The sequence below is a fragment of the Wyeomyia smithii genome, chromosome 2 (genome assembly GCF_029784165.1).
Source record: "Wyeomyia smithii strain HCP4-BCI-WySm-NY-G18 chromosome 2, ASM2978416v1, whole genome shotgun sequence".
In the NCBI taxonomy this organism is placed as follows: Eukaryota; Metazoa; Arthropoda; class Insecta; order Diptera; family Culicidae; genus Wyeomyia; species Wyeomyia smithii.
The window spans coordinates 171,081,507-171,093,855 of NC_073695.1; the positions used below are offsets into that span (position 1 = coordinate 171,081,507).

General features: G+C 38.1%; 1 protein-coding gene across 4 annotated transcripts in view; it reads right to left on the reverse strand.

Moving 5' to 3' along the window:
• Window positions 1–12,349, reverse strand: part of LOC129719480 (rho GTPase-activating protein Graf) — a 92,344-nt gene that overhangs the window by 2,796 nt on the left and 77,199 nt on the right. For all 4 annotated transcript variants that reach the window (XM_055670845.1, XM_055670846.1, XM_055670848.1 and 1 more), the window contains 12 exons: window positions 8,296–8,413; window positions 7,622–7,719; window positions 7,439–7,562; window positions 7,276–7,373; window positions 7,042–7,218; window positions 6,856–6,969; window positions 6,541–6,766; window positions 6,203–6,308; window positions 5,941–6,138; window positions 5,747–5,854; window positions 4,663–5,610; window positions 4,529–4,608 (listed from right to left, as the gene is read on the reverse strand). In XM_055670845.1, coding sequence (XP_055526820.1) covers window positions 4,529–4,608; window positions 4,663–5,610; window positions 5,747–5,854; window positions 5,941–6,138; window positions 6,203–6,308; window positions 6,541–6,766; window positions 6,856–6,969; window positions 7,042–7,218; window positions 7,276–7,373; window positions 7,439–7,562; window positions 7,622–7,719; window positions 8,296–8,413 — 2,395 coding nt within the window. The remainder of the gene's footprint in view (window positions 1–4,528; window positions 4,609–4,662; window positions 5,611–5,746; window positions 5,855–5,940; window positions 6,139–6,202; window positions 6,309–6,540; window positions 6,767–6,855; window positions 6,970–7,041; window positions 7,219–7,275; window positions 7,374–7,438; window positions 7,563–7,621; window positions 7,720–8,295; window positions 8,414–12,349) is intronic.

The following is a 12,349-nucleotide window of genomic DNA, read 5'->3' on the forward strand; positions in this document are numbered from 1 at the left end:
AAAAACATTTAGTTTAGCTCATAACCTACTGTTAGTCGCAAACGCGCCAGCGTTGGAAGTGAATTATGAATCCTGCAAGTAAAGAAGGCCTCGAGTAGGCGCAGACTAGCTCAAAGTTAAGGTTTTGAATTTCTCTAGTTATCCTTAACTTCGTTAAAGATTTCTTAAGTTATACAAGCGAATGCGTCAAGATGCATGTACTCATTGAAAGCATCGGCAACTTCGCTTTTCAACTTTTTTCAAGGTTTCGATTCCACATAATGTTTATGGAATTTTAGTTGTACAGTTTTACTGGAAACAAAAATTAAAAATGGATGTCCCATCAAGCTACAACCACATTTGTTATAATTACAACAGTTTGTTCTTTGCGAGCACAAACTTAAAATTAACAAACCCAGTCAATATCAACAGTCATGACAAACTTGAATCAATGGCCAGTTGAATACATACATTCAATTTTAATGAATCTACATACTCTTTAATAGTAAAAAAAAAGCAAAGCCTTGGTGCTACATTCCGATTCGGAACTCGACCTTCTGTTTATTATACACAGACTTCGCAGCCAACTGTTAAGTGTACAGGACAATTGCGGGGCCAGCGCTACGATCCTACTAACACTAACAGTCTCTCCCGAGCCGAGACTCGAACCTACGACAACTGGTTTGTTAGGCCAGCATCGTACCTCGAGACCAGCTGGGACTCTTTAATAGTATTTACTTTAAAATATTCTTTGATAATTTTTGGCTCTTTTATTTTTGGTCAAGTTCATGCTCGATTTGAAACGTTGTCCCATTTTTTTAATCTTATTCATTTTCCGCTAATTAAAATGTAAATGCCAGAATCTCCCGTTTTAGTGTCTCTCAATTCAGTATGTTTGGTAATGAATACAAATACTATTGCTTGGTAAATGCAAAATCTAACATAAATCGAAGCTTTACGAAACTAATTTCGAAAGCATGTGGCTCTGTCGAATATCAGAGAGCAAGATGCGAGAAAGCGTCAACTTCGTACAAGCGACAAATTGATCTACTGATTATTGGAAATATTTGAGCCATACTCCTTATCCCATATTCTCAAACCTTAGAGGGTCTTTTGCTTGAGGGAGCATCTGCATTTTGAAATAATATGAAAATTGACAGAGTATCGCCAATATTTTGTTTTGAAAAAATATTTCGCCAAACAGAAGATCTGAAAAGTTGACTCAAGAAAATAATTTTTTGAAGTTGGTTATTGTTTTTTTTTTTTTTCAAAAACGCCGAGAGTACGTTCTGAGAACGCCTGCCTGATGAAACCTTATCACTTAGTCCTTTGAGCCCGACGAATCAATAACGAGTATGGACAACATACATATTAGTAAAAGCCGAATCACATATTAGACAGGTTGCAGAAAACTAGAAACAATAAACATATCAAATTTTAAAACTGTTGTTATTAGTCAAAAACTAGCTTTAATACATTGTACGCCGTCGATTTCGTGCAACTCTGGTACAACTCAAAATTTTGCATTTTTGAGTTTTTGATGGCAATCGATATTGTTAAAAACTGTTATGGCATCCTGTGTGCGCAGTGGACTGACGTCGATATGGATACTTCATACATCGTGACTGCGCTGCCGTTTCGCAATTTATCATTCGCGTTCTAAACGGACGATTACGGACGTTTTGCCCCGTTTTGTGCCCTTGTTGTATGATTTTTCTAGCTTTTGAACAAATGGTGAAACACATAGACAATTTTCATTTAATTATGTTGAAATCTCATCGGCCGAGATGGTAACAAAATTTTGATTGTGATTGTTTTGGCGTTTTGTAAATCAACTTTGAACTCTGTCTTGTTTGATATGCATATTTGCATTTTTATGAAATTTCGAGCTATGAATGCATGAAATTCTGCCAGTTTTTATACTCAGTAGGTATCTTAGCTTAATTATTCGAGAAGTAAGAAATACCCAACGCGAAACACAGTGTCCCTGTGCGTATGCGTCGGGAAGAGGAAATAGAGCGGTCGTGCATAATGCTCTTCGGCCCGAGTGAGCTTTACTCATCTAAGAATTTTTGGTGTGTTGCGACTTCCGTGGTGTACCAAATCATTTGTTCGAAGACTACCCATCCGTTGGTTTTATTGCAGCAAGTTGCGATTCAATGTAGGTTTCGTTCGTTCGATAAATATCAACCGCGAATAACCGCGACATAAAGCGTAATTAATCGCTACATAATATCGTAATTATTAGCAATAAATGTCAACAGGCCCGGATTTGAGGCCTGCAAATGCCCCGGGCCTTCCGACACAAGGAGCCCCCCTAGACCTGGGCCAGACGTGAAGACAAAGTGGAGACCTTTTCTTTTGCTCGTTATCTTCCAGCGAAGCGTTAAGTCATTTCAAAATTTAAAATTTTCTTACCTCTAATTTCTTAAGACAAAGAGAGCCCCACGAAAATATCTGCCCCGGGCCCTCCGGCCCCTAAATCCGGCTCTGAATGTCAGGATTATAGGTATACGCAATGTATAGCTTTTCAAGAACCGCATCTACTGAAGTGCGTTTGCTTTTTACAGGTATTTCGGGTGTGGTTATAGACATTTATTAAAATACGCAGATGCTTCGTATAGTTAATGATTTTTGCGCGCATCATCAGCATAGGATCGCGGGGTTGACAGAAAAGATACGTATCGTTCGTATTCGTAATATGCGAGTCCGTGCGCATCACCATTTGATTCCATCTCTTGCCACGGAGACATAATAACACAACCTTTTCTCTCCTAATAAGCTTAGCCTTAGTATGATTTCTTCGGGTGATAGATAATTTATGCGCACGCCGCTTGTATATTTTCGAGGTGTTTGACATTAAAAATACTTCGTTCGCCTCCGTAATGAATTAACTTCGCGCGCAACATCGTTCGATTCCGTCACTTACCACGGTGACGCAACCCTTCCTCTCCGTCGCAGTCGTGGAGATGCAGAGGTAAACTCGGTCTCCGACAACAACGACTGCTTCAACCTACAACCAAACCTACAACCTTCCTTACAAAATCCTTTCTTAACGCGTTTTATTCAAAACTATGAATTTTGAGATGTGAAAAAAAGGAAAATAAAAATAAATTTATAATCAATAGACAATTTTAAATTAAGTAACATTCAACCTAAATAAAATTATGTTCCCATTTTCGGGCATCCGAACGTCATTCTATTTTGCTCGATCATAATTAAGCATACCGTTTTCAAATTTATTCGGATCGGTTTTCTAGTATGAATATCGGATAACTAAAGTGTGATTATCAGTTTGAGGATCGATGTCGAAAGCACACCGAAAGCAACAAAGCAATCATCATGTCAACAGATGCCATTACAAAAGCCTAATTGAATGGTAAGGATTTACAGTTTTCACACAATTTATTTCAAACGTCTATTGATTCTCTGTGTAAATAACTTCTCTTGCAAAGAACTATTCTTCTCATCATGCATCAAGATGCATCGGCCATAATGTCAGACCCGTTCGTGACGTTGAACGGTCTGAAGTAAGGTGACGGGCTCTCGAATCTGATGTTTAACACTGCCTTATAGTGTGTAGTACGAAGAGCTGGCGTACAAAGCTGCGGTACCATTATTTCGAAGTGTCATATGCTTGCCTTTGCGAATGATATTAATATCGTCGGTATCAGCGATAATTGAACTTATCATCAACTCTACCAAGTACATACATGGTAGATTACGTGGAAGTTCATCGAGTCTTAGTACTGAGAGTGTGACACATGAAAGTGTCTATAAAGAAGTCGATGAATTCGTGTACCTTGGTGACGTGTGAAAACGAAGTGAAGACAAGACGGATAACAGCCGCAAACATGACCGTTAGGCACTTCCGCACAAAATTTGCGCTCTATAAGAGTGTTGGTCGACGAAGGAGGCAGACCGGCGAGCACTTGGAGTGCTCGAGCTGGATCCAGCGTTTAATACTTGGCAAAAACTGGAGAATGGAGTGTGGCGCATGAACCACGATGTGTACGAGGATATCATCAAGCTGATAAAATACAGCAGGCTACAGTGGCCTGGCCACGTGGCATAGAAGCGACCAGCGAAGATAGTCCGTGGTAGACCCCGTACTCCTTAGATGTGTGGTGTGGATGAGGATACCCTATCAGCGGATGTTAAGGGCGATTGAGGAAGACTAGCTCAAAATCGAGTGATGTGGAGACGTATTCTGGAATCGTCAGTAGTGCTCTAAGATATTATTTACCTCCGATAACTAACAAGGTAGTATCGATGTTATCACTCCCCTTTTGCGAAATATGTAGTAGATAAACGCATAGAAAGTAAACGTGTTTTTTATATTTCTGGATCAAAATGATTGTGTTTCTCAAGCTACCAATAGTATCGAGCTAAATCTCTCCAGAAAAAAACATATTATGTACTCAGAATAGTGTCCTACGAATAGCATACAGAATATTTGAGCAGGATTGTTTATATTTGGACATTTGAATCAATTGTAATACTTTTCATGAATCAAACTATACCATTTTATAATGTTGATGTCACTTACCATTGGTGATTATCTGATTTGGTTCGAACGACAACTCGCCATCGTTCTCGGCCAAACAGGCGTACAGAGTACGCACGCGCCTAAAACAAGAAGTATATATTAATTTCAATGCTAAAAATTTTGAAAATACTCACAAATTATCTCTCGGCGTCAGCATTTTGGTGTGCCGTGTTAGACCTTTCACGCGTTGCGTTTTCTTCGGAATATACCCTTGACTAGCATCATCTCGGATGGAGAACTTACTCAGTGTACTGCTCACCATGCCAATACTGCCATTGCCAGTTCCATAATCCCAGCTGGATATCGGCCGACTGCTTCCGTATGAATGGTTGAGATCTCGACTGGATGACGAACATACTGACTCGTTCGAGCTGCTGGTGGAATTAATACGATCGTATATCGAAAGCTCTTTTCTAGTATTGGTTAGATTGGAATCACTACTGGTCATTGGATTAGGGTGACCGAGTTTGTGCATTGTTGTCGTGGCACCATAAATGCTTTCCGATCCTGCGCTGCCACCACGTACCATCGCCGCAGGATCGACTCGACTGTGCAACAGATGGCTCTGGTAGTTGCTCTGATATAGTTGACTACTGCCCCCACTACTATCCGGCCGCACTATATGATGGTTATGATTGGGCGGGGGAGGACTATTATGACTGCTGATTGTGATTGTAGATGGCGCAGATTTTAGATAGGTGGTTTCCCGGGTATCTATACTAATTTCTCGTGGCGAAAGAGTGGTATCCCGAAGCAGCGATGGCGTGGAACTGTTGATGGATGAGATGATCTTCGGTTTTGCCTCATAGGTGGGATAATGATTGGTTCCTTTACTGTACCGAGATAGTCCATTGGAGATGTTTTGCAGGCTTGAAGACATGACCGGTTCCGTGTAATTTGACTTGGCTACAACCCGTACAACGGGCTGGGAATACGTAACATTGCGTTCTTTGGTATAACCAGTTCCTACCACTCCACCAACACCACCACCACCGCCACCTCCTCCTCCTCCGCCACCACCACCACCAATGCCGGCATAGGATCTTTGCATAGTCATAGGTGGGCTTGTATTTGTATGTGGTCTGGAATAACAATATAACACTATTAGAAAAACGCTTCATACACAAATGTAAAACGGCAAGGTGAATGCAAATGGAGGGATATCAAAAAACTAGCTTTATCTGGCAAGCATATTATCAAATCAAAGTTTTAAAATACCTTAACACAGGCATTGGTTCGATAAGTGACAAAGAGAACCGCTTAGGACATAATCTCCATCCATCTCCATAACTCAAAACAAAACTGTTTCTTCGTAATAGAACATTCCTATTCACGTTTTAACAACGCATCATTAATCCGTAACGAAACATGAGATTTTAACTTAACCAAAATAAAAGTAAAAATATACTCACAGGTATTCAACGTTCTTGCCTGGCTGCGATTTGAAGATTTTATCGTAGTTTTCAATCAAGATTTCTATCACAACGTTATTGAACTTTATATCTAATATGGCAGCGACTGTTTCCTCGGCTGCTCGCAGCAGTGTTGGTCCGAATACTACGCCTAGGTTGAACACAGACATTTTGTTCTTCTCTGATTTAAGGGATACGCTAAAAAGATCCAAAGGATGTGTTTTATAGTAGTGAAAATAATGTGAAACACTGGTGCCCATACTATTTCAAATGCCTAATGACAATATCCAACATTTCAAAGTGACTTTTGGGTAGCCTGTGTATCAGCTGGTGTACTTCGTTTATCCGCTGCTGTCGCGTGTCTTGTTCTAAAAAGGGATAAATGTAACAATTATGAAACAGAGAATAGAATCAAATTGCTTTGATTTTTGAATCCACTTGAATACATATTCTAGAATCGTGTATACAGTTAACATAAGCTATGCCAATCTTTGATTATTTTTATATATAAAATATTATCAAGGGAATAGGGTAGGTATAGATAAAACCATACGTTGCTAGAGATAATGCAATGGCATTAGGAAATTGAACGATACTTACTTGCCGCCGAAATGAACGAGTGATGTAAGCGAAAAGTCATTAATGGTTCGTTCAGATTCCTTAGATAATGCTTTAAAGCACTTGCTATCGTTTTAGTCTCTAACACATCCGAGCTTTGCTCATCATTGAAAAACATCAATCTATCTTTGTCAGTCTTTTTTCTGTCTAGTCCCATGTTCAATAACTTCGTTATCTTTGTACTCACACCACCGATACGGTACAAACCCTACAGAAAGAAGTGAGATTCGCAGTTTAGTGAAAACAATCATTACTTGTATGCTAATTAATATAGCGCAAATGTTTGCTAAACATTACCTCCTCCTCTAACCCTCGACGTTCCAGTACCTCAATACATTTACGTACGAATGCGAATCCAACATCGTCTAGGTTGCCATCCTCGTTGTGATTCGTCGATGGAGCCAGGTACGTCTAAACAGGCGGAGAACAAACGCGATCAATGTCGTTCAAAAATACTTACGCCAAAGCACTCTAAGCACATACCGGTTCTTTACCATCCATTGCGTTCAGCCAGGCTTTTCGATCCTCTTCACTAAGTGCCTGAAAAGTGTACGTAATCGCCGGCCGCTCTTCGAAGATTAGATCGAAGCAATAGCGTTTTTCAAACTCAGAAAGACGCCGCGTGCATGAGGCCAACGTAAACACTTCCGTGGATGATTGCTAACGGAAGAAATACAAAATTTAGTCATCGAATTTCAAACAAAAAATAGCACTAACCGATCGGCCCGACATTTGATTGAACTGCAACATAGAAAACTTTTTACTCTGTTTCTTATATGTACAGTAATATTTCGACCATGTTGCCGTGAACGCCTCTGTTGAGAAATTAAAAAGATTGTAGATAATTTCAAAGTTCGAAATCTATCCGATTAGTACTTACTCTTTTCCATTAGAAAAAGGTAACCCTGTTTGGTGTACTCGCTTTCCGGTTTCATCTTGCTCTCCATGTATCTGTGTTTTAGTTCTTGCGCTTTCTGTCGAGTCTCATCAAAATTTTCTCGGGTCTAAAGAAGCAACGGTCGCTTAGCATCTGAGAAACATTTTAGCACAAAATAGGACTTACCTTCTGAACTTTAAGCTGAAGATCTGACAAATAGTCTTTGGCATCTTCCGCTACTTCATGGCCGAGATGATAGAACACCAGCCAATCGGAAATAAATCCTGTAAAATAAAAAAAAAGATTAGACTGCATACAGGACATATTTTAAATCGATAAAAAAAATCAACCAACTAATTTTATTATTTCTTTACTGACAAATTCGAGCGTGTGTAAAAAAAAACAATAATTATATTTTCTCGAATGATGACCTCATTCGGTATAGGCATAGCCAAGCGGTTGAGCAGGGCGAAGGCAACGGTCTTCTCTCCCCTGGTTTTTTACATTAATGCAAAGTGTTAGGGATTTGCCTCCCATATTTTCGGAAAAATATCCAAATTTTAATAAAAAATAAATATTTTTTTATTTCTTATTTCAAATATTATTTATAATTTTGCTCCTACAATTTGGAAAGCTTGCTTTTCTTCATTGTCAATCCTGACAATGCTGCTATCGATGAATGAATTTCAAGTTTAAAGAAAGTGTTTTACATTTGTCTCTATCCGAATGTAACGTAAATGTAATCGAACAACATGAGTCAAGGCTACTTAAAATAACAATCATCGAAAGCAGGCAGTGCTCGAATCAAATTGAATAAAAAAATACATACAGTAAACATACTATAGAATATTTCTACTTACTAAGAATGATTTCCACAAACTCGAATTTTATCCTTTCCTGCACTTCCTGTATTCCCAAAACGTAGCTAAGGGACTCTTGCAGGTATTCTCTTTCTAGCATTCCTAATGAGGCATCAGCCTGTGAAGGAGATCGATTCAGCACAATTATCAATATGTTGCAAAGCAGTAAGAACGGTATATAACTGCTAAGTAATTTTAGCAGTGAAAGCGTAAAAAAATCGAAAACATTGAACCAATTGAACGCCAATCAAATGGCTACCTCGGTCGACGTGCGAATTTGGCAACTTTTTTCCATCTACAAACGGTCAATGGAGCACAACGGGAGGAAAGGAAAAGTCGCGACTGCTGTTGCTCAGACCCAAGCTGACTCGAATTATGTACACAAAAAACAGAAAACCCTTTCCGGCACCATACGTCCCCTCTTACACATAGAAATACAAGAAAAAAAAACAACAACAAGATAATTGTAATGATAGCAATTCAAGGGAATTTTCATCAAAACAGACTGAAAGCGCAACAAACGTCGCACGAAATATGAAATTGAATCGAACGATGAAAGAGCCAATTTCAGCGGATTCATAAAAAGCACAAAGGCCCTGGTTATTGCTTCATGCATTCAAATTTAAATCGTAACAAATTTAGAAAGTAACGACATCACTATTTTCTTGTCACACGAGCAAGCTGTTTTTGTACGCATCAAAGAATTTTATTAAGGAGTAAATATTGTTGATAGTGCAAAGGCATAAAATCATTTTTACCAGTCGTAACGGTTGAGCAAATTTCAGTTTAAAGTTTGCAAGGTTTATAATTTTTTATATAATGTAAATCATTATCAGTGGAACCAAAGAAACTTGAAGTCTAAATACAATCATAGATATGATATAAGCACAAGTAGCTTTAGTGCAGATTCATCTTCAACGGGAACTTGAACTACTCTCTGGAACATCGTAACCAGCTACCATCGATGCAGGTGAAATTTTGTAAAAGCATTAGATCGACTTTATTACGAAAATATCAATGGCGTACATCGATGTAGGAGGAGACGCAAGGCAAACAATCACATTTAATCGAGGCCCAATATGAGGTGTTTTCGCGCAAGGTAGATCTCAAGATAATCTTCAAATGAGGCTGCAAACTTTTTTTCGCTGCGGTTTATCGTCGTTTTGGGATACATTTCCGATTTGAAACAATCGAATGGGTTCGAACATGGAGTACCAACGTTTTGAAGTGTAGAAGTATAATTAGATTTACCTGAGATAATGAAGTGGCACAGTACACAGTTAACTTTTTCTTAGAGAATGCCATCTTCAATGAGTAACTCACAAATTATAAACATTAATAACGGTGGCTACATTCTTACGGTCATTAGGGGAAGTCAACAGTTTGTTAGTGCGACATATGTTTTGCAAGACCCAATTACCTGTGAGCAATTCCATGCTACATAGGACCATTTTAATATATTCTTTCGATACCTTGCACAGATTTTCTTATGAACTAGAGATACCATATTTGGGCTATCAGTTTTTTTTAATCACGACTCATTTTTGAGAAGGGCTTATCACAAATGTTTTTAAAATTAGAAGGGTTTATTTCATCGGTGTGATGTTTTCGGCAATGTTGAACGCAAAATTCAAGCCCTAATCAACCAATATGTCCTCATGATTCGCAATAAAATTTGCTCTGATTTCAGACAGAAAATATGTTTTGAACAAACCCAATTTTTTTTTGATTGTTATTATTTCAATGATGTATTTAAATGACCGGATAAATGGAAGAGAATCGATCAGTTAATATTTTCATTAATCTAGTCAGTACCAAAATAATGAGTATTTATTGCTGGCTGCACAGCTTCTACGCTAGCAGCTCACTGAAAAACATTTCATAAATATTATCATGACGATACCAACATTACATGGAGGTATGAACCTTAATCAAAAGCTGCGCGAAATTTCATACAATATTGATGTGGTTTCGCACTATTCAACTTTTGCGTATGTAACGTTTTTTTTTCTTTACGAAAAACACACCGTCTAAAAAATTATTTTTTCACAAAAAAATAAGAAAAAAATTCATGGTTATTTATTAATTATATTATTTATCATTATTATAATTTTTAAATGCGCCGACCAGGCTTTGTTTTGCTTTGTTTTGCTCATCTTGGTCTCATAGAGCAAACAATTGTCTCCCCTCTTAACAACTGTGAGATCGAAGAGTACTAGTTTTTCTGGTGAATAAACGCTCTTAACTTGACACAACAAAAGCCCAGTGAAACTCACACGCAAGATAAGCGAAATGGGTTGCTCAGTGAACATCCGAGAATAGCGTTACTGTTCACATCGCCCTGAGGTGCAACAAAACCAGTATAAAATCTAATGTTCTGCAAAATACGATGTGGTTTCAATGTGAACCTACAAGTTTTGTTCTTTGGCCAACTCTTCACTTAGTAACTGAGAAGCTAATGAAAACTGCTCCCTCTTAAACTAAGAGAGGAAACAATCGTTTACCCCTGCACGCGATGATTGTGAGGGAAAATAAACTCTGCGACTGAAATTTCCTACTACTAAACCACTAACCACAGTTAGTGACTCACTCTATGTTAGGCAAAATCTGTCCCTCCTAGGCGTTTGACCGGTACAGGAGAAAATGTGAGCAAAAATGAAGAGAATGGATGAAACCTGGCGCCGACTGTGTAATAATGATGAAACATATTTCTAGTGTCTAAACGATTTGTTTGTTCGGTTTAGTGTCTTTGGAAAAGTTGTACTTGATAATATTGTTTTCCAAATAAATTATACCTACATTGTAAAAAAAAAATGGAAAAAATGTCCAAGTTCGAACAAGCACCAATGTTATAATTTTTTGCAAAAAAAAAATTAATCTTTCAAAAGTGAATTTTTTGAGATATTTAAATAATAACATTTTTTTTACTTGTTTTTTCAAGAATATTTTTTCCTTACTGAGTTTATTTTTTGGAACGACAAAAAATACTATTTACAAAATTACAAAAAATATCACATAAGTCAAGCAAACCATCAATGTTTAACTAACCTTTAGTAGTTTTCATAACAATATATTAAAAATATAGACTTTTCCGATAATACATTTTTGAATCATTTTTAATATTTTTTTACAATTTATGTTTTCTGCGACACAACTATTATTGTTCCGGAATTTGTGCTGATTCGTCCGAGGGTCCGTTATTTGAAAACAATGTTTAAATAGACCACGAGTTGGTCTTTCCGAAATTCAATTTATTGTTCGGTATGACTGACCACGATACACGAAAGGCGAGATTTCGTAGTTGCAAAAGGTATGTATTTTATCTTTGAGCGTTTAATTGCGACTGACTCTATACCCTACTCCTATGACTTCCTTCTACTCCATAGCTGCTGAACGTAGCGCAAGGAGAGATCTGTTGATCTCGTTAAAGAGACTGGTAACGAGAGCGATAACGAGGAATGTTTCCTGTTCAGCCTAGCTTAGACTAGTCGTTTTTGTGATAGGAAGCTTTTGGTATTCACATAGGGTAATGCGTTTAAATTTTGTACGTTTATACTAACTTAACTTGTAACTTAAATCTAATGCCGTAACATGCCGGGCCACGTTGAAAGGTACTTTCAAAATTACTCAGCAAAAGGATTTCCAATAGTTGCTTCAAGCTGGTTACATTGGTGATGAAGATTGTGACGTCTCAGATTGCGGTTGTTGTGCTGGTTCATCATCTATTGGGAGTGGGCAGATTTCGGTGACCGCCCGTCGATAAACGCCGTTTGAAGTCCGAACATCAACCACTCTCACGTGGCCGTCTCGCCCAGGAAATGTCTGATCGACTCGTGCGAGATTCCATCGCATAGAAGGAGTGGAGTCCTTTTTCAGCAAGACGAGTGTTCCCACCTTTATGTCTTGTTGCACCATAGGCCAACGTTGTCTGTTTTGAAGCTGTCCAATGTAGTCACGAGACCAAACCTTCCAAAACTGTTGAACCTTTTGTTGCATCTTCTGAAAAGAATTTAAGCGATTAAGTGAAATGTCGCTCAAATCTGGTTCTGGAATA